Here is a 22,623-nt window from a genome sequence, read left to right as displayed (position 1 = left end):
ACAGTTGAAGACTGACTTCCCATAGACAAATGCCACCACCATCGCCCTACCTAAGCATCTAGCTGTTGATACCCAGCTCTGCAGATGGGGGAGGGAAGAGGGGAGAAGGGTAAGAGCATGAGGACCGGAAGGAGCAGGAAGTAGCAGCAGGAGGAGGAGAGTGACTGAGGGGAGGAGGGACCAGCGAGGGAGGCTGGGGGATAAGCACGGGGGTGGAGGTGGAAGGAATATGGGGGACCATTACAGACAGAGGGCACTGCTCTGGGGACTCGACTGGGGCACTGCTCTGGGGATGTGCTGGCATCTGGGACACCCGAATCCCCAAGCACTCCCAGGCTCCAGCCTTTACAAGCAGGTGGCAGTCTGGCCTGTTTGTTTTTTAAACAACATTTATTGCTTTCTAACAATAAGGGAAATCAAAACAACAGAGGGCAGGTGCAGCTCGGTGGTTGGGGGACTTGCCTCCAGGGCCCTGGGTGCCACCTGTGACGTGTGCAGATGGAACAATGGGAACGGTGTTGCACTTTCTGCATGCAGCACACACAAACCTGGATGGTGTTCTCTTAGACTTCTCATCTCCGCCATTCCTGGCAGGAGACATTGTTTAGCAAAGTTGCCTTTATCATCTGTTGGAGCTGACTGGTTTCTGGCCTTTTTTTTTTTTTTCTTTTTTTTTTTTTTTTGGTGACTCTCAAGGTATCAATCACTATAAAGTCCTCATCCAGCCCCTGTGTCCTGGCCATTGCCCAGAGCCCTGAGAAATTCAAGCCCAGACCTTGGGAGGGCCACCACTGGGTGGAGGACTTGGGGCCTGGGCTGCAGAGCAGGGGGGCAGCAGACTTTAGCCCACGACATTCTGGAAGCCCCAGACCCACTCACAGCCTGAGTCAGGTTGTCATCCATATTCCTTCCTCCTCCAAGGGGACAGGTGAAGTGACTCAAGCCTGCTGCCTCAATGTTTTGCAGTTCCTTGGTGGAGAGGAATTTATGGCCTCAGTGGAGAGTCATTGCTATTAATCAGCCATGGCAGGGTGTAGCTGCTAAATCAGGAAGACAAAACCTGGCTTCAAGTGCAGCTTGGATCTGGCCTGAAGATGAGCCAAGCTCCGTTCTCACAGAGATAAGTTTCTCGTAACCCTGCTTTAGCTTTGGCGGGGATCCCAACCCTGAACTCCTCAGTATAGCACAGCCAAGTCCTTAAGCCACAGTCCCCTCCTTCCCACCTCAGAGAAAAGGCAGACAAGAGCAAGGATAGGCCAGGGGTCGGAGATGGAGCTGTGGCCAGGCCCATGTGCAACTTCACATCAACAATATCCCAGCATTTTTGTCCCAACTATAGGGGGAAAAAGAAAACAAGAACTGAGAATAAATAATTTATTGAAACTGGAATAAATATGTGGCATGGTTACAAATAACTGTAAAAAAACATTTAACACACACACACACACACACACACAGTGTCCTCAATTGAGGGGCGGGGCCTCATTGTGGGCGGGGCTTGGACTTTCCAGTTCTTCCTACAGGCCACTGGCGCCCCCCGGAGGTAGAAAGACATATTTACAGCCGAGAGACCAGCAAGAGGCTGTTCTTCAGATACCAACTTAAGAGCTCCTAGTGTCCCCACGGTCCGCCAAGCGCCCGCGCAGCTGCACCCCTTGCACAATCCTCTGCACCCAGGGGCGGTGAGCTAGAAGGCTGGTGTAGACTCCGGGCCGGTTGCGCTCCGCGCAGCCTTCTCCCCAGCTGATAATGCCCGTGAGTAGCCAGGCATCACCCACCTGGCACATCAGAGGACCCCCAGAGTCGCCCTGCAGAGAAGAAGGGAAGTCAGGCACCCACACCGGCAGGCCGTGTGCAGAGCCCAGGCGTGCTTGGAGGCTGCAGTATTAAGCCAACCGGTCTGTGGAGGCCCTGGAAGAACAGGCCTCTGAACAGAACCACTTCTGGTGGCAGGCATGTCCTCCCCACAACCACAAGGAGCAGAAGATGAGGCCACTTTTCGTTTACAGGTTTAGAAAGTCTTTACACCAATTGGCAATGTGGGCACTGAAGCCGGGCCGTACGCTGACCGCTTCAGTCACGGGACTGGCCGCGGAGGACAAGGGTTCTGAAGCACCGGACCCTACTCAGAATACCAGCCGAGGACCTCTGTGCACAGACCGTGTGTGAACAAGAAAACGGGTGACCCAGTCAGGCCAAGGGGGGCCCAGGCAGAGGTGGGAAAGGATGTCCCTCAGGAAATAGAAGTGATGGAGCTTTGGGACCTCCCAGTTGGGGTGGGCAGAGGGTGGGCACTCACCAGACAAGCATCCCGCTCCCCTTCCAGGTAACCAGCACATAGCATGTCCTCAGTGATGGCCTCTTGCCCGGCACCCCGCCAGTACAAGCGTTTGCAGACTTCTGAGTCAATGATGGGCACCTTCAGCTTCTGAAGGGTCTGAGGGCGGGGCAGGGGCACTGGGAACAGGAAGAGAGAGTCAGCTCAGTGCTTGCATCTGGTCCCCTCCATCCCCCCAGCAGCCTTCCTCAAAGGTAAATGAATCCGCCCTACTGAGATTGCCCAAGGTGTTTTCAGGAAACCCTAATCCCAGGCTCCCCACCTCTTGACCCAGTGAATCCAATCATGGATGCCCAGCCCTAGATTCTGTGCCTTCAATAAGCTCCCAGATGCCCGCAGAGGGCTACACAGCAGAGTGGTGTTTCTAGACTCAGACTCTTGTTTTTCCTACAAGGGCAGCGTGTTTGGTATTCTCCGAATTTCGCCAAGCCCACACCTTCCCTGGAGTTAGGTGTAGACCAAGGGAAGGCTGCAACTGCAGAGTTCCAGCATCTGCCCGTGCCAGAGCAATTCTTCTGGACCCAGGTTAAGGCTCTGCCTTTCTTCCCTGCTCTCTATACTCAGTTTCTCCTTCCTGGTCTCCGCTGCATACTTTCATAGATGGCTGCTGTTTGTTTGGGCTTACCCCAGGTTCTGTCTCTCTAGCTACCGTCTGCCTTTGTCTACCTCTATATTTCCTATGGTTTGTGGTTACAGATGGTATTTCCCAAACCTTCATAATTGGTTTGAAAATTGTATTTTATGGTGATGAAGACTACATTACCTCCTGGGAATTTTGCTTGCAATTCAGAGATGCTGCCACCAGGGGGTAACAATTCCCGCTTGAAAGTCATCATGCTGATTACGTTTCCATCTTGTCCCCACTCCATGTCTACCCATTCTTGTGTCAAAAGCTTTGCAAATTCCTCCCCCTAAAGGGACCATCTATGTAATCCTGAGTGTCCTGGAACTCACTTCGTAAACATCTAACTCACAGAGGTCTGCCTGCCTCTGCCTCCCAAGTGCTGGAACTAAAGGCGTGGGCCACCATGCCTGCTTTTTTTCTTCATTCCTTCCTTTTGTTGTTGTTGTTGTTGTTGTTGTTGTTGTTACTGCAAATCTCTATTATTGCTTTAAAAGAGAGCCAGATTCCTTCCAGCTAGAGGTGACCTAAAACTGGCAGCTGAGTTCTTGTGACTTCATTTCTCTAGTCCCCAACTCATCTTTCCTTGTCTCTATAATGCACACATGGCCTCTACCCTCTCCTACCCTAGTATCTGTATCTGAGTGGCCTCTGCCCTCCATCCCCGGCTATTCCTGACCTCTCTGAAGTTAGAGGGGAACCTCACCTCCATCACGGATGCTGCCCCAGCCTGCAATCCAGCAGTCAGTGTTAGGAGGGAGCTGGACGGAAGAGTCGGGCAGGCAGATGGGCAGGATCCGCTCAGAGAATTGGATAGAGTGTTCCAGGCGCACCAGGGCAATGTCTGCACGGGTTCCCTCCTTCCAAGAATACCTAGGGTGGGGCAGCACCCAAGCAATACCTACTTGCTGGGACCTTGGGCCTGGGTTTTCCAGCTGCCAGGCCCCCAATAATATTGAGAACAGAGATGGCTTGTCCACGCTGCTGCAAGGAAAGAGAAAGAAGGAGATGTCAAGGAGAGAATGCCTGGTACAATGGTAATCGGGATCCCTGAACAATCCGGACAGCCCAGAGCCTGAGACGGGAAGCAAGGATGGGTCCTGAAGAATCAAGAGCAAACCTGATTGCACATACCTTTTGAAGCAGTGTGCAGCCGTGACCACCCAGCGGTTGGTGAGCAAGGAGCCTGCACAGTGGTGGGAGCCGTTCTTGAGGATGCTAACAATCCAAGGCCACTGGGCATCCACGCTGTCCTCGCCACCCACGACGCGGTTCAGCTGTTGAGGCTTGCCACAGTCTGGAGACACTGGCAGAAGGGACGGAGTTTCCCGTCATCTCAGCAGACCCAACTGTCTCTGACTTGTCTGTCAACCCACCTCCAGGCTCTCCAAGGTCTCAAGCCTGTGGCCCAGCACAGCATGTGTCCAGCACAGTGTCTACCGCAAGTGAGTCCCTTTAGCTACAAGGGTACTGGCCCTTTCATCCCTCTCTCCAGCCCGTTAGCAGGCCTTCCCTCCACTTCCCTTAACCTTGATTTCTTTGGTTCTCTTGACTCTCATCCTTCTGCCCTTCCAGCCTTTTCTCCTTCAGGTTCTCTTTCCTATGCCCCATCCCACGCTCTTCATCCCCGGATCCCTTCCTCATCAACTTCCTCTGACCGCAGACCTCACTTCTGACCTACCCCATAGAGGGACATCCAGAGACCACCCATCCCATCCCCCACCCCAGCCTACTCACACTCACCAGGGATGTGGGCAGCACCGAGGGTAGCTGAGGGTAAGACAGTAAAGAGAGTCAGGCCTGGTGGTGAGGAGCCCTGATCCCCATGCCTGGGGCATCCCCCATCCTCTCAAACAGACTCATCCTGGGCCCTCAGCACCATTCCCCACTCCTACCACCTCTCTCTCTCTCTCTCTCTCTCTCTCTCTCTCTCTCTCTCTCATACACACACACACACACACACACCACAGATACCTCCTGAAGCTCTGTTTGGAACAAACATTTTCAGACCCCTGCCTCCCAGATCACCAGTATTTTCTCCACCTTCCTAAGAGTAGGGAGAGAGCTTGGGACACACACCGCCAGCACCCAGGGTTTCTCCCCAGCCCCCACGAAAGCCTGGGCAGCTGTCCTATTCCAGAACAGAAGGAGTAGACCCAAGATGGAAACCACGGAGGGGGAAACAGAAGACGGGGGACAAAGGGAGGCCGCACTGACAGGATGGGAGAAGAGCCCCTGAGCAAGCACGGCAACCAAGGCGCTCTCCCGCGTTCAACCCTCATAGCTGCTGGGGAAACTGAGGCACAGAGCAACGCCAGAGGCAGGGGACAGAGACAGAGGCTCATCAACCTTCATTGCTGCTGGGGAAACTGAGGCACAGAGCAACGCCAGAGGCAGGGGACAGAGACAGAGGCTCAGGAAAATGAAAGGAGACGATGGGAAGGAGAGCGCACACTCGAGGGAAGGTGCTGAACCAGGAGGCTGGCGAGGAGGAGGGGCTGTGGCCAGGAAGGAGTGAAGAGAGGAGGTGGCGAAGAGCCGCAGGCCCCGGAGGCTCACCTGTGGAAGTCAGCAACGCCAGAAAGATTGTGATCCTGAGCTGGTCCCCACCCAGTGCGCAGGGAGGTCTGGAAATCACCGCTAGGGGAGGAGCCCCAGCAAGGCTGCTGGCCATCTCCAAGGACCTAAGGGCTGTGCTGGCTGTGCTGGCAGGGCAGGTGGCTGTAGTGTCGGGTTCCCAGCAGGTCGCCCCAGGTTTTATCCTGTGAGGAGGAATGCTGTTGGACCAGTCCCCCCAGCTGGTGACTGGGCCACCCAGACAGTGGGTCAGGGAGGAGGCGGGGCTAGCAGGAGGAAGCAACCGGCTACTGGGGCTAGGCTCAGTAACTAGACGGGGGACTCAGGCTCAGGTTCAAGATGGCTGCCCAGGGTGCACCCTGTGAGGGGCAGAAGGGACCTGTTTACTGCCCAGAGCATGGCTCTATCATTGACTGTCTCGGGAAACAGAGAGCCTGCCTGCAGCTTGCCGAGCGCTTGGGGTAGGAAGTGGCTCAGCCTGGAGTGGCTACAGCTGGGGCAGAGAGTGTTAGGAGCCCGTGGGACCTTAGGCTGGGGGTTGCCAGGGGGATCTTGCTCCTTAACGGCCCATGTCCAGCGCCCTGGCTGCTTCCATGACTCAACCCAAACACTTGGAGCCTGGAATCCCGTTAGCCCACTTCCCTGAAAGCTGTGACTCAGGCCCCAAGGGGGAGGGCTCGATGGCCTCTTGGTCATCTGGCCAAGTTGTCCCTGGTACTTCCTCCCAGTTGTCACTGCAGGTGAACCTCAGTGACTCATTTCTTACCTGAACTCCCGGGAGCAGGCCAACTCTGAGCAGGAGCCATGGCCTATGCCCCCCATACTTGGGAAGAATCGCATCCTGGGACCCCCCCACACACACACACAAAGGGCCATGGAACTAGGCTTTGGGAAGCTGGGGTGCTGTGGGCTGATGTGAATCGTTCTTGACTCAGTGTCTTGCCCTCCTCACCTCAAGCAGGAACCCGCAACATCCCCCCAGACATACATGTCCCTCTGTCCAGTGTGAGTTTCTAGGGGCAGACCTGGTTATGGGAGGAAGCAAGGCTGTGTAAAAACAATACCGCAATCTGAGACTCTGTACCCTACGCTGTGCTGTCCCCAAGTCCCCCAAGATTTAAAAAAAATAAATCAGGAAAGTCAGTAGACTGGATACTGGGTCAACCTGAGAACTCAGCAGGATCAGAGGTGCCTGACCCTCCCTGGCGCAGGTCACATGCTCTGAAGAAAAGACCCTGAATTTAGCTGCCCGAGATTAAGAGTGGGAACAGGGACAGTTAACACCGCTCCTAGGGAGAGAAAGAGAGGCTGATCTCTTTCTGCCTCCGAGCCAGCCTCAGCTCTCTTGGGAGCTCCCTGGCGTGTGTCTCCCAAGCTGTCCTGAGCTGGCCCTGCAGGGCCCTGTGCTGCCCACCTCAATTGTTTAGAATTAAAGAGATAGTGGGCCCAGTTTGAACATGGTTGCCCCTCTCTGGCAAGGTGATGCAGGGCACTGTGGGCTGCAAATAGGCAGGGGTGTGGACTATGGGCCATTGTGTGGGGAAGGAGGCACGAGGCAGGTTGGGGGTTAACCTGCAGGCAAGATGAGGCAGAGAGCCCCTGCCCCACCCCATACCAAACACGCAAAATGTGTGGCCTCAGGAACCCCAGTGGTTCATTCTTCTCCCTACTGTGATTGTGGGTGTCACTACAGGAACAACAAAGACGAGGCCATCTTCTCTACGCGCCCACCCCCCCCCAAAGGTATAGAACAAATATGGAGGAGCACTTGTCTCATCATGTGTCCCCCTCAGGGCCACTTCTGCACCTTCAGCTGCTCCCACACTTCCCTAACCCACCCCCTTGTGACACAGAGGGCCTTAGCCACCCCAGTTCATTCCACAAGTCCTGTGCTAGGTGACTGGGACACTCAGTGAGGAATGGGGCTCGGGTCCTTCACCCCTCTCCCAGGGGTGGGAAGCAGGATGAGTAGTTAACAGCGAGGTGGTCAGTAGCATGGACCTTGATTTGTGCTGTGACTCCCTGAGGGGAGGAAAGGGTGCCTCCCCCAGCCATTCTCAGATCCAAGTCTGTTGCCCGCTGCACACTGGGTTTCAGTAGATGTTTGTTGAATGAATAAGTGATTGTAGAAGATAAGAGGCTAGAGATCAATACCTGCAGCCTCCTGCCTCTGCATTTCCTGAGTCATTGCCCTGGGCAACTAAGAGGCACGTCCCCAGTATGTCACCTTCTTTGAGACAGGTGGCCAGAAAGAAGCCCCAGCACAAGGGCTCTGTGGAAGTCAGAGGAAGTCCAAGAAACTAGATGGAGATTTCTAGGTACCAAAGGCCAGTTCTCCAATTCCTGGGATGTGAAGAACCAGTCCCTGAAGAACAGGGATGGAGCCCCTGGCATGAGTCAACATTCAGCAAAATATTTACTGCGGGCCTTCATGTACCAGACTCACACCCAGCATCACAGCTGGGCATCTTCACGCTATGCAAGAGATGGATGAGGTACCCAGCCCTGCCACCCACACGGCAGTCCCTGCCAGCGTACTCAGGGATACCAGCCAATTCACACTGAGGTGTTGATGTCTGATAGGGCTGCAGGAGCATTTACATGCTAAGGGCAGCTGGAGCTGGCCGATGCTGAAGCCAAAACCATGACTCACCAGCGGTGGCGGTTGGGACGTGGGTATGGGAGTCAGGGGACATACTCTGATCAAGGTATCCTACAGGGCACCGCCTCCTCCTGCTGGGGCTGGCACTATAAGTCCCAGGGTCATCGAAGGAAATAAACCACAGCTTAACAGGTGAGTCGGCAGGCATTACCGAGCAGCAAGGTTGGGGGTCATGGAGGGGGACCCTGACCTTAGTGACAAGCTAAAATGATACCTGCCCTGGTGGCTCAAATGGAACTGAAAAGTAAGCAAATCCTCCAGGGGTGATGTCTCATGCCTGTAATCCCAGCACAGGGGAGGCAAAAGCTGGAACATCTCTGCAAATGTGAGGCCAGCCTAGGCTACAAAGCGAGTTCTAGACAAGCCTGGGCTACAAAGGGAGAACCTGTCTCCAAAGGGTGTGAAGGTGGAGATGTAGCTCAGTTAGTAGAGTATTTAGCTTGCACAAAGGCCTGCTTCAATCCCCAGCACCACACGAAGCAGGACATCGTGTCACATGCCTGTAATCCCAGCACTCGGGAGGTAAAGGCAGGAGGATTGGAGAGACTCAGGGTGATCCTTGGGCAACATGAGAACCTGACTCAAAGAACACAACAAAGAAAATCACAAGTTGCTTGTTGTAGTGGAGGTCGGGAATTTCCCAGCAGATCTAAGTATCATTATAGCACCAACCCGGGCCAGTCCTGTGAAAGGATCAACCAGCAGCATCGTGGCCTCATGAGAAGAGGTGGAATGGCTAAGAAAGGCTGATGGCCTTGCAGGATGTGAAGGTTAATCTTAATTGGCTGGCCTGGAACCGCTTAGGAGACACCCCTCTAGGTAAGTCTGTGAGGTGGCTGGACTTGGGATAGCCTAGGACACACATCCCTGGGTAAGTCTGTGGGGTGGCTGGACTTGGGATAGCCTAGGACACACATCCCTGGGTAAGTCTGTGAGGGGTTTCCATAGTTGTTTAACTGATGTGGATGGCACCATCCCACAGGCTGGGGTCCTAGATTCCCCTGTTACTTCTTCATTGATGGGATAAAATATTCTGACAAAAGCAGACTTGAAGGAGAAAGGGTTATTTTCCTTCACAACTCATCAGGGAGGGAAGTCAAGGCTGCGGGAGTGGGAGGAGGTCACATGACACCCACAGTCTGGAAAGAGAGGGATGGAATGCACACTAGTGTTCGGCTTATAGAGTCCAGTGCCAGCTAAGATGGGTCTTCCCACATCCATTAATATAATTGAGATAACTCTCCGAAAGCATGTTCAGAGGCACATCGCCCAAGTGATTCCAGATCCTGTCAGACTGACAGCACAGATGGGATTAAAGGGGAAAAGGAGGGAGCTGCGGATCATCAGTATCCATCTCGCTTCCTGGTTATGAGACCCGCCCAGCTCCTCCTGTCCTGCTGCCTGCCATGCTTTCCCCTGCGTGAAGGAAATCCCAAGTCATGTCTATCTCCTGCTTACAGGGTTCCACTATAATCCAAGCTGTGGAAGCAATGAGTTTACTGGGCTTCCTTACAGATCACGGATGAGGGTTACTTCACAGTGGCGTGGATGACTCCACAGCAGCCGCACCTCCGGAAAGTCTCAGCCTGCATGGAAGATGACTACCTCCCAGCTTCATAGAGAGAACGCCCCCTCTTCATTAACCTTCCCACTCTAGCACCGAAAGGCCATGTGCAATTAGGGCAGAGTTACATACAAATGGCCAGACCGTGCAGGAGAGCAGCTGGACTCTCGGGTGAGGGTCTGACGACCCTTCCCATCCGCTCCTTCTATAAAGGAACATCGACAGCCGTCAAGCCTGTTCTCGGAGCCTCTTACAAGTGGTCACCGCTGTGCTGACGAAGACGGTGGCAGTCATGCTCGGAAAGTAGCATTCTGTAGAGTGGGTACTCTGTCACAGAAGGGGAAAAGGAACTAACACAGAAAACTGGTACCGATGAGAGGGCCATCACTGTCCGAATCTGTCCATGTGGTCTGCAGGCCTTTGCACTGGCTTGTGAGAGGAATGTGCAAGATTTGGTCCTGTGACCTCGAGAACCCTTGGAATACTGTCAGTCTGATGGGCCATTCTGGTGAGAGTCCAGACTGCTCAGGAAAAAGCATGACTAGGAAAGGTTGGGCTCATGAAATTCCAGAGGAGAATATGACTACTCAGAACTGGACTATAGGCCGCCATTCGTGCTGTCTTCTGGCAGAGAAAGGCTTCATTGTTGATTTCAAAAGTAACGGACTAAGTTGTTCAGTAGAGAGAACATAGCTCTAAGCTGCAGCGTGGCTGCTGCCGCTGCTTTTCATCAATTCCACCATGAGAACGTTCTACATACGAGGGAAATGTGCAGTTTGGTATGTCTGGAAAGGAGCAGGAGTTTAAAGATGCAGGAAATATGGGTGTAGGAAAGATGGGTGCAGGAACAAGAGATGGGTGCAGGAACAAGAGATGGGTGCAGGAAAGAGATGGGTGCAGAAAAGATGGGTGCAGGAAAGAGATGGGTGCAGGAAAGATGGGTGCAGGAAAGATTGGTGCAGGAAAGATGGGTGCAGGAAAGAGATGGGTGCAGGAAAGATTGGTGCAGGAAAGAGATGGGTGCAGGAAAGGTGGGTGCAGGAAAGATGGGTGCAGGAAGCTGCTGTAAGTGGAGCTAGATTGGCACCATTACAGAGAAACACTGGCCTCTGCCCCGAGGCAGTAGCACCTGCCCGGAAGGTAAGACAGAGAGAGCCTGGATTGAGAACCGAAGGTTCCCTGCTAGAAACTGCATAGGTAGTGTTTTCTCAGGCTCAGCTGACAAGGTTCACAGAGACCAGACTTCACGCTGAGGTGAGATCAGCCCTTCACAATGGCATCCACCTAACGCCCAGATCACGGAAGCTTGCACCAGGGTTCCAGATCACTGAGGCCAGGTAATGTGTGTCAAGGCTGACTTCCTGGCAAGGAGGCTATTCTATAGAGCTATGAAAGTGAACCCTAAATTGTAGGGACCCTAGGGCGGTGATTCTCAACCTGTGTGTCGCAATTCCTTTGGGTCCAATGACCTTTTCACAAGGGTCACATATCAGATATCCTGCACATCAGATGTTTACATTACAATTCATAACAGTAGCAAAATTACAGTTATGCAGTAGCAGCCAAAATAATTTTATGGTTTGGAATCACCACATCATGAGGAACTATATTAAGAGGTCGCAGCATTAGGAAGATGGAGAGCCACTGCCCTAGGGTGTTGGCTATGCCAGGGCTAGAACATCCGCCAAGGAAAGCTGCAGGCAGAGGCTAGAGTTGACCTGAGAGAGGATGCATGTCCTGCAGGCTGCAGAACGGGAAGAGTGGAGTATCCAAACCTGCTGGAACCCGGATGATGCCACCAGCAGTCCCAGATGCCAGGCACAGAACTGCAGGGTGTTCCTTCAAAATCTCGACCTTGCTTTGATCCAGTTCTCCCTCGCTATCCCTACATTCCTCCCTTATGGAGTGGAACTATTTACTCTGTATCATTCAGCAGGGTTTTTTTTTTTTTGCAGATTTACATATGCACAAATGAAACAGCATGTGCGCCTACGCACTTTCTTCCCTGTGAGCCTGGTGTTGGCCTTAGTGGCTCTGACCCCAGCTGTACGGCTCTATGGTGGCTTTGTGGTTCCTAGAGGAAACTGAATGACTGTGCACAGTAAGATCTGCTGCACTTCCAACTCCTGAGGAGGACCAGGAACTTCCTGAAGCCAATGGGCAGCGTGTACTTGGTCTCCTTGCTACTCCCATCATCAATTTTGGGCATCAGAATGTTGTTCTTTAGTCTTCTCTGCACCCTGTTGCTGATAATTCTGGGTTTCTGCCAGTTTTGCTCAATCGTGAGGTATCGGTCTGATTGGTGCCAGAACTGCTTGGACCTCTTTTTGAGGATGTTGGGCTCCACCAGAGGTTGAAGGGCAGCCATAATGCTGCACACGAGGTGGCAGCCACCTTGTAGGCAGCACCAAGAGAGAAACCATCCTGTGCCATTTTATATTGGAAATATACGACTTATAGATCTCTCTCTATTTTACAGTGACTCACCAACACTGCTTTGAGTCTCAGAAGAGATTTCAGCTTTTCAACAATATTAGAACTAGTAAGATTTTGGGGACCTAGCCAGGCATGGTGGCACACACCTTTAAGCCCAGAACTCAGAAGGCAGAGGCAGGTATCTCTGAGTTTGAAGATAGCCTCATCTACAGAGCAAGTTCTAGGATAGCCAGGGCTACACAGAGAAACCCTGTCTCAAAAACAAAACAACAACAAAAGATTTTGGGGCCTCCTCCAAATGACCTAAATTCGAGCCTTGAGGGAAAGGGTAAAATGTTACAGATAAATTGATGAGTTTGGGTATCAAATTGAGAAACAGAGGGCTTCTGGTTTGTGATAGTTGATCGGATTTGGAATCTTTGTGGCCTGTCAAGGGTATTTCCAGAGAAGCTTAGCTGAAGCTGGACCATATAGTCTGATTGTGGGCAGCATCATCCCATGAGCTGAGGGCCCAGGCTGAATAAGAGAGGAGACGGGAGAAAGTCCGATGGGCACCATCATTCTCTTCTCTCTGCCTCCTGACTGCCAACTTGATGCACCCAACCTCCTCACAGACAAGGCTGGGAGCCCTGGGGATGTGCTGTGAGGAACTGCATCCCCACTCTCCCGCCAGACCCAGCTGTGAGCCTTCCTTCGCTGCCTCTGACAGCTATTTTATCACTGTGGGCACAGTGAAAAAATGAGGGGCACAGGTGAGTCCTCTGCCCCACTGGGCTTGCGTGCTTTTGAGGCACCTGGTCTGGGTGGCCCTGGGGATGGATACTGGGCCACTGAGGCAGCCCTGCTCTCCGATGTCCCGCCTCCCACTTGATCACACTCCCAGCTGCCCTGGGCACCTGTTGCCTTGGAAACAGCAAGGCACTGGGGCTTCTCTGCCTCTCAGAAACTCGGGTCCTTCAGGACTCCAACCCAGTCCTGGGTGTGGTCCCCCCTCAGAGCCCTCCCAAAGTCCCCAAGCCCTTGACCTCACATTCTTTGCCTTCCTTTAGGCTCCTCTAGCCCTTCCCAGTTCTTCCCCAGAGCTCTCGGCCCCTCCTATGAGAAGCCGACTGTCTTAGTTACTTTTCTAAGGCTGTGATGAGACACCACGCCCAAGACAAGTTGCAGAAGAGTTTATTTAGGGCTTACAGTTCCAGAGGGTCAGAGTCCAGGAGGGCAGAGTGGAGGTAGCAGGAAAATGGCAGCGGGATAGCGGCTGAGAGCTCACACACATGCTGATCCACAAACAGGAAGCAGAGAGAGCTCACTTGAAACTGTAGGAGTCTTTTTGAAACCTCAAAGCCCTCCCCAAGTAATATACTTCCTCCAGCCAGGACACACCTAACCCTCTCCAAACAACCACTGACGACCGAGTGTTCAATGCTGGAGACTTACGTATGGGAGCCCTCTCATCCAAACCAGCACACCAACCACGCCTGACTCCACACTGCCACACAGCTCTCTGGTGACAAGGGAGTCGGGATGGGGCTGCATGGTGCAGACTCACGACACCCTTTCTTTCATCTCCTCTTCCCAATGCTGAGCTCTGCAGTCTGGGAACTTCTCACCACTGAGCACAGAGAACAAAGTTTTGCTGTAACGAAGTTCTCAGCATTTCCTGCGGTGGAGATTGAGAATCGCTCTCCCTGCTCAGCCTGCCTTTCTGTCCTTTCAGGGATCCCCAACATCTACCACCCCACACCTTCTAGACACAGACAGGGCTTAGCTATCTGACTCTGGGTGCTAGGCTTCTGAGCACCATGCTGATCATGTGACTCCCAGAGCATCAGGCTGAGACTGTCTTCCTGGAACACGTTGTATGGCTGGGTTTGGCTGGCTCTTGGGTTCCACCAAGAGGCTCAGGAATTTTCCTCAGCTGCTTTCACCCTTGCCTTTGGGGCTCCCCTTGTGTCTTTACTTTCTCCATCTTCTTTTGGAATTCTTCCCTTTCGGAAGCTGCCTCGAAGGCGTGTTTTCAGCCTTTGTATCTTCAGTGAGTTGGCTGGAGTCGGGTGTGATGATACACACCTGCTCTCCCTGCTTTTGGGAGGCTGAGGCAGAAGAATCTTGAGGTCCAGCCTGAGCTAAGTAGAGGAGCCCTATCATGAGAAAAAAAATAAATAATAATTTTAACAATAAAAATCAAAGCTTTATAAAAGAAAAGAGAAGTTGGCTGCTGTAGTTCTGAGTGTTAATCTCCTTCTCCATTCTGACTTCACGGTGCTCATGGGCAATGCCCACCAGCCTGGAAGGGGGTCTGGGGAAGAAGTGTCCAGCCCTCCCACAGGAATAGTACTAGGCTCCAGGACTCTCCCCCTACGCCCCATCCCAGCCTGCTCCCTCTGCTAGAGAGAGCTGCTTCTTTCCACCACTTCAAGGTGACTCACAGGTAACTTGCCTGCCACGAGGAAAGCCACAGATCCATGGCTCAGAACCACGTCAAGATCAAATTTAAAAACAGACAGATAGATGTGGTGGTAACCCCAGCACCTATGAGACCAAGGCAAGAGGACTGTATCAGGTCGGAGGCAGTTGGGCTACACCGAAAGTACCAGGCCAGTCAAGGCAGGACTAAGGATGGACTAATAGCACGGACTAGCGATGCTGGTGATGGGCTTGCTAATGCTGGGTCCCGCTGGCAGGACTGACACTATCCACATAATTTGCAGACTTCAAGTGGCTGTCATCAGAGTAGCATCTTGACATCAGTTGGGCTCCATCAGGCAGCTGATGCCACAAAGCAGGCCATCCCCTGGACAGAGCCAGAAGGTCCAGAGGGAGCCAGGCAGAGTCCAGCTGGGGACGTGGCCCAGAGAGAATGGGTTACAGGATACACATGGGTGCCCTTGGTCAGGCTAAACTCTTCCTCACACTCCTGGTGACTCATTCTGACTCACTGGACAAGAGGTAGGACCTCTGAGTTCCGACATAGAGGTATGGCTGGGGTTATCTCCTGGTCAGTGTCTCTGAGACCACAGAGGAGTAAGAGACTGGCTTTAGCCTGGCTGGAGAGTGGAGGGTGGTGCAGGGCCATGGCCCTGCTTTAGTTCCAGGGTGAGCTGAATACGTAGCTGCAAACTGCAAGTCTCTGCCTTGGGGGGTGGGCACTTCTGAGCCATGGTCTAGCTGTCCCCCACCCCAGGTGTGACCTGGGCAGCCACGTCATGCCTGCCATGCCTGCCACAGAGGAAACATGGAGAAACCAGCTTGGGCCACCCCCGCAGGGTGGGAGCTACTTCCCAACCTGTTTCTCCTCCCCCTCTTCCCTCCAGGGAAATGAGTGGTTCTGCTAATTGCTGCTAATGAGCAACTTGGGGCCAGTCAGTGCGGCTGTTTCTGCAGCCAGGAGGCTGACGGCAAGGGTGGGGAGCTGCAGGTGTGTGAGCGAAGCAGCAGCAGCAGAGAGTGGTCATCCTGTGGGCTGGGGTCCCTGACCCCCATGCCCGCTTCCACACCTGTCCCTTCAAGCCATGACCTGGGCACTAGAACCTGGACTTCGGGCAGGTTTTTTGAAGAGATGCATGCTCGGGTTTTCCTGGCTCAGAAATTGGCAGCATGATTCCCCAGTTGCTCAAGACTTGGGCTGGGGAAACATCCTTGATTCATTTCTTCCCCCCACCTACATCTGCCTTCCACATTGCATGAACACTAGGAAGGCCGAGAAGATGCCAGTGAATCTGGGCACTGTGTGCTCCATGGGCACAGGTCCCACAGCTAAACCCAGACCCTGTGACAACCTTTCTTACATCATGCTTACTTACTTACATCACGCCGTTCTGATGGATGTGGATAAATATCATGAGATAGAGCAGATGCAGAGACCCACAGCCAAACTTTGGGCAGAGCTCTGGAACCCTACAGAACAAGAGAAGGAAGGATTGTAGGAGCCAGAGAGGTCAAAGGACACCAAGAGAACATGGTCGACAGAATCAGCTAAGCAGGGCTCACAGGGGCTCACAGAGACCGAAGTGACAACCACGGATCTTGCATTATGTCCTCAGCATACGTGCTGTGGTTATTTAGCTGGCTTTGGTTTTGTTTTTTGTTTTGTTTTTCGAGATAGGGTCTCCCTGTGAAGTCTTGACTGTTCAGGAAATCACTCTGTAAACCAGGCTGACCTCAAACTCACAGAGATCTGCCTGCCTCTGCCTCCCAAGTGCTGGGATTAAAGGTGTGCACCACCACCACCTGGTTTTAGCTGGGGTTTTTTGTAGTACTCCTAACAATGGGAATGGGGGCGACTCTGACTTTTTGCCTGCTCTTGGGACCCTTTTCCTCCTACTGGGTTGCCTTGTCCTGCCTTGCTGAGCAGCAGTGGTGCACACCTTTAATCCCAGCATTTGGGAGGCAGAGGCAGGCGGATCTCTGTGAGTTTGAGGCCAGACTGTCTGCAGAGTGAGTTCCAGGATAGGCTCCAAAGCGACAAAGAGAAACCCTGTCTTGAAAAATTCCAAATACTGTATTTGATTGCTCTGTAAGATAATTATTAAGATTTATTTTTTATTTATATGTACATGTGTGTGTCTATGTGCACATATCCAAGGTAGGTGTGGATACCCAAGGACGTCAGAAGACAGTGTTGAATCCCCAGGTACGAGAGTTAGAGATGGCTGCAAGCTGCCCAGGATGGATGCTGAGAACTGAACTGGAGTCCTCTGTAAGAGAAGCAAGCACCCTTCATCAAGCCCATGCCAGGCCCAGTCTCTCTCAAGCTCCCAATTAAATGCTTTCTGTTATAAGTGGCCTTGGTTGTGGTGTCTCTTCACAGCAATAGACCAGTAACTAAGACAGACAAAACACTCATGCACATAAAAAATAAAAAAATCTAAAAAAATTAAAAATCACTGATCAATCAATTAAAAGTCTCAAAATTTTTACTTAAACAAGTTATAGATGATATATTTTTATTTTTTATTTTTATATTATTGTAATCATACTACTACTACACTAATTGGATTTTAAATTATAATATAGTCTGGCACCTTCGCATATCAGTAAGTCATTCATAACATGGTTATTAATGTCTGCATAATATTCCATTGTAAAACGCAACAACACTTACTTAACCTCCTGTCTTCTCAGGCTGGACACTCATTGCTTTTACTGTTACACATAATGTCTCAATAAAACTTGCTTAAAACATCTTTGAAAGCATCTCCAATTACTTCCTCAAGTTAGATTCCTAGAAGGGAAATAGCTAGGTCAAAGGTTGTAAATCTATTTACAGCTGTCAATAATGTAACTTATCAGATCATGCTCGGAAAAGAATATGCTCTCTCTCTCTCTCTCTCTCTCTCTCTCTCTCGCTCTCTCTCTCCACACACACACACACACACACACAAATAAATAAATAAATCTTTAAAACATAAGGGAAAAAAAAAAGAGCCACTACTCTAACCTCACAGTGTCACTCGGTGCTCCCTGCTTTAGTTCACACTGGGCTGTGTGCAGATTTGCCAGCAGGGTGAACGCAGCTGCCCTGTGTGGTACAAGCCTGAAATCCCAACACTTGAGAGGCAGAGACAAGAAGATAGAATTCTGTGAGTTCCAGGCCAGCCAGAATCACAGAGTGAGAGCCTGTCTCTAACTAATTAACTAACTAAGAGATGATAGATGATAGATAGATAGATAAATGATTGATGGATGGGTGGATAGATAGATAGATAGATAGATAGATAGATAGACAGACAGAGAGACAGACAGATAATTCAAGGGGACTTCAAGAGTCTCCTGCAAACCTGTTCTGATAGCTCCAGGTATAATTGATTGTTTTTAATCTTTACTCTTTTGGGGTGCCCACAACCCATTTCCCAAATAAATCTCACAGAGGATATTCTTTCTTATAAATGCCTGGTCTTAGCTTGGCTTATTTTTAGCAAACTTTTTTCAACTTAAATTACCGCATTTACGTTTTGCCTCTGGCTTTTCCCCTTTCTCTTACATCTGCGCATCTTACTTTCACTCTTTCTCTGTTGCTAGCTGTGACTGGGTGACTGGCCCCTGTGTCCTCCTCTCCTTGTTCTCTTGCTCCTCCGTCTTCTCCTCCCAGATTTCTCCTTCTATTTATTCTCTCTGCCTACCAGCCCTGCCTATCCTTTCTCCTGCTCAGCTATTGGCCATTCAGCTTTTTATTAGCCCGTGTTTTGGACAGGCAAAGCATCACAGCTTTGCAAAGTTAAGCAAATGCAACATAAAAGAATACAACACATCTTTGTATCATTAAAACAAATGCTCCACAGGATAAACAAATACATCACATCTTAAGATAATATTCCACAACATCCAGGCCTGTAAAGAGCTGCTCCCTTGGCGGACGGTGGTGGTACACACCATTAATCCCAGCACTCGGGAGGCAGAGGCAGGTGGATCTCTGTGAGTTCAAGGCCAGCCTGGTCTACAGAGCTAGTTCCAGGACAGTCAACACTAGACAGAAAAACTCTGTCTCCAAAAACAAACAAACAAAACAAAAATAATAACAAAAAGAAAAACAACTGCTTGCTAAATACTGAGAACAAGAAGGGACTCAAAGGAGTCCTGGCATCCTGGGCTCAGTTAGTGCTTAGTTTTCTAATTTCTTCTGCTTCCTCTCAATCTGAGCAACGCCCACTCTTCCCAAAGGATCTCCTTTGGACCACGACTTCTCACAATGTCTGTTGTCCCAGATTCACAGTTTGTAGGACTGAAGTGCCCCCAGAATCTTCTGGAACTTCGTTCAAGACAACTCTGGCAGCTATGTTCAACACGGCTCCCCCACTTCACTCTACTACCCATGTCCAAGGAGCCACCTTCCCCACTACACGCGTGAGGACAGGAGCTCGGGAGAGAGCTGGCCCCCCTTACACATCTTCCTAGTAGGAAGGCAGGTCTCAGATGTCACAGGGCCTTTTTAAGATCTTGACAAGCTCATAGCGTTTCTAGTTTTAAAGTACTCACCAAGTAGCCTCATGCATGTCCTCTATGAAGGGGACAATGACCTCCTGATCATATGCTTCGTGTTGCAGTTCACACTGTGTTTGGAAGACATGTAATAACAGCTTATTTATTACTTTGACACTAAAGTAGACTTGAGTCTCAGACCTTTACCTCAGTCCTTCTTTTTTCTCACGATCAGGATGCCAAAACCTTAGCCCTCTCCATGCATGTCCTTACTCCCCCCCACCCCTACCCCCACAGTGTGCCTGCGTCTCAGCTGCGCGGGGTACACGTGCCTGCGTCTCAGCTGCGCGGGGTACACATGCCTGCGTCTCAGCTGCGCGGGGTACACATGCCTGCGTCTCAGCTGCGCGGGGTACACATGCCTGCGTCTCAGCTGCGCGGCCTACACATGCCTGCGTCTCAGCTGCGCGGCCTACAAATGCCTGCATCTCTGCACCAAGGGGATGGAGGAGGATCAGGAGCTCAAGCTTAAAAAGGGCGTCTTAGTCACATTTCTTTTGCTCTTAAGAGACACATGACCAAAGCAACTTATCAAAGAAAGCATTTGTTTGGGGCTTACAGTTTCAAAGGGTCAGAGTCCATGGCCATCATGGTGGGGAGCAGGCAGCAGGCAGGCATGGCACTGAGCAGAAGCTGAGAGCTTCCATCTTGAGATACAACCACTGGGGGGTGGGGCTGAGAGAGCTAACTGGGAATGGTATTGGCTTTTGAAACCCCACAGCCACCCCCAGGGACACACCTCCTCCAGGAAGGCCACACCTCCTAATCCTTCCCCAAACAGTTCCACCAACTGGGGACCAAGGATTCACATATGTAAGTCTATGGGACCATTCCCATTCAGACCACCACACTGGACTACATAGCAGGTTTGAGGCTAACATAAGCTACGCGAGACTGTTGAAGGAATAAAATAAACCAAAGAATTCCAACTCACACCAGGTGAACCTTAATACTATGCACGTATTGTGACTTAATTATGCCAGGAAAAACTTGTCCAGGAAGGCAAACTTTGTAAATAACCTTGCTGTCGAGTTCAGGAAAGTCCACTGAATCACAGACTTTCCCAAGACTACGAGACTCTCCTACCATGACACACTAGAACAATCTTGACCTACTAGAGTTTAATCGTGTGCTAGCACGATCCTAGCCAAACCTTACTAGGTCTTGCAGCAATGGGCTACCTTAAAGCAAACCCCTCTCCCCCGCCAAACATCAGTACCTCGTTTACCCCATTTCTGTTCTCTATTTGCATTCTAGAATTCTTACAAGACAGAGTTCTTCTTAAGTCGGTGCACAACAAACTCTACTGTTGTATCAGTAGTGCCTTCTGGAAGCTAGTTACCGGACAAGGAGGAAACAGAGCCTAGACACCAAGGAAGCGGGCATGTCTGCTGATGAAGCGTTAGCCCGGCGAGCTAAATGCTCTGTCCAAGGTCATGCTGTGGTGAACCCAGACTTCCTCTTCTTAACCTCTGGCCTCAGCTGAACAGAGAACAGGGCCCTACGCTGTGTGGTCCAGGTGCTGTCCGCCCGGGTGACTCAGGGGAAGTGCTCCTCCCAGGGCCTTCTCAACAATCCACCTGGGCGAAAATATAAACCAAGAGACCGGCAGTTAATTAACTCCAGCCAATTAGTGTCTGGACCTCTGCGGATGCCCAGACGGGGAAATATGAACACAACTCACCGGATGCCTGCAAGATCTGTGGGACGACTTCCAGCAAGAGAGGCAGCCGGGTGCGGTTCAGTGGCTGTTGGGGCTTTCTCGAATGGCAGGGGCACTTAGCAAAATGCTCATAGACAGCCTGGTGACTGCGAATAAGACCACAGACGGCTTTTGGACGTACCGGGATCCCAGCCAATCCCGTTGGTGAGCTGGGAAGGTGGGAAGGAGATACTACCAGCCACCTCTTCATGGGCTTTCAGCTGCAAATCTGTGTGTCTATTGCCCCCTAGCGGCCACATGCAGAGCCGCAGTTCTGATCATTGAATCCATATTCAATCCTAGCTGAGCCTCTAGGCAGATGCTTAAATTCTTGTGAATCTTGCAAAATGGATATTAGAAATATTTTGTGAACATTAGCCTAGCATACTCAAGGCTCTGGGTTTAATTCCTAACACACACGCAACTTATACACACACACAACATTTAGGGGCTCGGGATATAGCTCACAAGGAGAGCACTTGCCTAGAGCCTGCAGGAAGCCCTGGGATCCATCCTCATTACTACAGATATAATTGTGTGTGTTTATTAAATATTGAATTAGGAGGCCGGAGAGAAGGCTTGGTGGTTAAGAGTACTGATTGCTCTTCCAGAGAACCTGGGTTCAATTTCCACCACCCACAAGGCTTTACCTATCAGCCCCGAGGAGGAGTGCTGATCGTTCCTCGGGCTCCCTCAGCCTGCTTTCCCACAACTCTGAGACACCTGCCTAGGAATGGCGCTGCCCACAATGGGCTGGGCCATCCACACTAATGGGTAGCTGGGAAGATACAGCACAGACTTGCCTGCGCCTGAATCTTACAAGGCGTGTTTTCAGTTGTGACTCCCCCTTCTGAAATGACTCCAGCTTGTGTCAAGTGGACAGAAAACTAATCAGGACAACTGACCCCTTGTCAGCTTGGCACACGAATACAACACTCACAGCAGCCGTTCCTTGATCCCCAAGATCTCAGATTAATATCGCAATATAGACATAGGATAGACTTTAAATGTCTCACGGTCTCTACAATTTCAATACTTCAAAAATTCAGTCTCTTTAAAATACCCAAAGTTTCTTTAAAAATGCAAAGTCTCGTAGGGTGTGGTGGCACACACCTTTAATCACAGCACCAGGGAGGCAGAGCTGTGCATTTTGAGGGGAGCCTGTTCTACATAGAGTTCCATACAGCAAGAGCTACAGAGTGAGTACCTGCCTCCCCCAAAATGCAAAGTCTCTCTGAAAATCTTTAAAGTCTTTCAACCGTGAGCTCCTGGATTTTTTTGTTTGTTTGTTTTTGTTTTTTTTTAAATCAGCTACATAGAGAGAAGAAGCAGGGCACTGTTACCATCTAAACAAAGCAAATCCAAAGTCTGATCGCATAATTAAGCCAGTGCCCAGGGCTTGGGATCTGCTCATAATCTTCCGGGCTCCTCTAAGGAATGGGCCACTTCTCTGTCTCCACCGTCTGCAGCACACACAGCTTGCCTTCTAGGCTCAGCCTAGCTCCATGCCATGACGGCTGCTGTCCTTGGTGGTCTCCCATGGCACTGGCGTCTCCCATATCCTGCCGCAAAGGAGGTGTAAAAGGCCCCCAGCCGGGCAGTGCCACTGCCACCTGAGAGTCACTCAGGCCATAAACTCAGCACGCAGACAGCACCACCTGCGGAAACCAGAGCAAAGACCTTGTCCATCAAAGCCCACAGTTCTGGGGAAGTTTCTAAATGTGCTAACCTTGCTTTTTATGCTTCT

The 22,623-nt window shown here is 51.2% G+C and overlaps 1 protein-coding gene, 1 long non-coding RNA gene and 1 pseudogene across 7 annotated transcripts; all 3 read right to left on the bottom strand.

Annotated features, from left to right (window-relative positions):
- Positions 1–1,360: 1,360 nt before the first annotated feature.
- On the bottom strand, positions 1,361–5,746 carry LOC125401853 (brain-specific serine protease 4). 3 transcript variants are annotated; one of them, XM_048436313.3, is made up of 6 exons: positions 5,520–5,746; positions 4,704–4,730; positions 4,095–4,266; positions 3,667–3,941; positions 2,300–2,457; positions 1,361–1,808 (listed from the first exon to the last, which is right to left on the bottom strand). In XM_048436313.3, exons 1-6 carry the CDS (start codon positions 5,632–5,634, stop codon positions 1,602–1,604), a joined length of 954 nt encoding a protein of 317 aa, XP_048292270.3. In that variant the 5' UTR covers positions 5,635–5,746; the 3' UTR covers positions 1,361–1,601. The 3 variants fall into 3 exon arrangements, with proteins under 3 accessions (XP_048292270.3, XP_048292269.3, XP_085550827.1); XM_048436312.3 differs by having other exon boundaries at positions 3,667–3,944; positions 5,520–5,739; XM_085694701.2 differs by lacking the exon at positions 5,520–5,746 and adding an exon at positions 4,935–5,489 and having other exon boundaries at positions 3,667–3,944.
- Positions 5,747–11,788: 6,042 nt separating this feature from the next.
- On the bottom strand, positions 11,789–12,131 carry LOC125401536 (large ribosomal subunit protein eL32 pseudogene; annotated as a pseudogene).
- A 1,225-nt stretch (positions 12,132–13,356) lies between these two features.
- LOC146892849 (uncharacterized) lies at positions 13,357–21,092 on the bottom strand. 4 transcript variants are annotated; one of them, XR_015003509.2, is made up of 6 exons: positions 20,859–21,092; positions 20,441–20,754; positions 19,172–19,245; positions 17,301–17,420; positions 16,000–16,093; positions 13,357–14,337 (listed from the first exon to the last, which is right to left on the bottom strand). It is a non-coding gene; the product is annotated as an uncharacterized LOC146892849 (long non-coding RNA). The 4 variants fall into 4 exon arrangements; XR_015003510.2 differs by having other exon boundaries at positions 16,004–16,093; XR_015738917.1 differs by lacking the exon at positions 13,357–14,337 and adding an exon at positions 14,636–14,728.
- Positions 21,093–22,623: the final 1,531 nt, after the last annotated feature.

The sequence above is a fragment of the Myodes glareolus genome, chromosome 9 (genome assembly GCF_982192425.1).
Source record: "Myodes glareolus chromosome 9, mMyoGla1.1, whole genome shotgun sequence".
Lineage (NCBI taxonomy): Eukaryota > Metazoa > Chordata > Mammalia > Rodentia > Cricetidae > Myodes > Myodes glareolus.
This window is presented reverse-complemented; position numbering and strand designations above follow the sequence as displayed.

Bases quoted from the DNA above. Each gene is read 5' to 3' on its own strand.
- LOC125401853 (XM_048436312.3), bottom strand. From the start codon at position 5,634: ATGGCCAGCAGCCTTGCTGGGGCTCCTCCCCTAGCGGTGATTTCCAGA. The intron at 3,945-4,094 runs GTATGTGCAATC...CTTTCCTTGCAG, and splicing joins GCTGCACACTGCTTCAAAAG to CAGCGTGGACAAGCCATCTC. The intron at 1,809-2,299 runs GTGAGTGCCCAC...TCTTCTCTGCAG, and splicing joins GGGAGCGGGATGCTTGTCTG to GGCGACTCTGGGGGTCCTCT.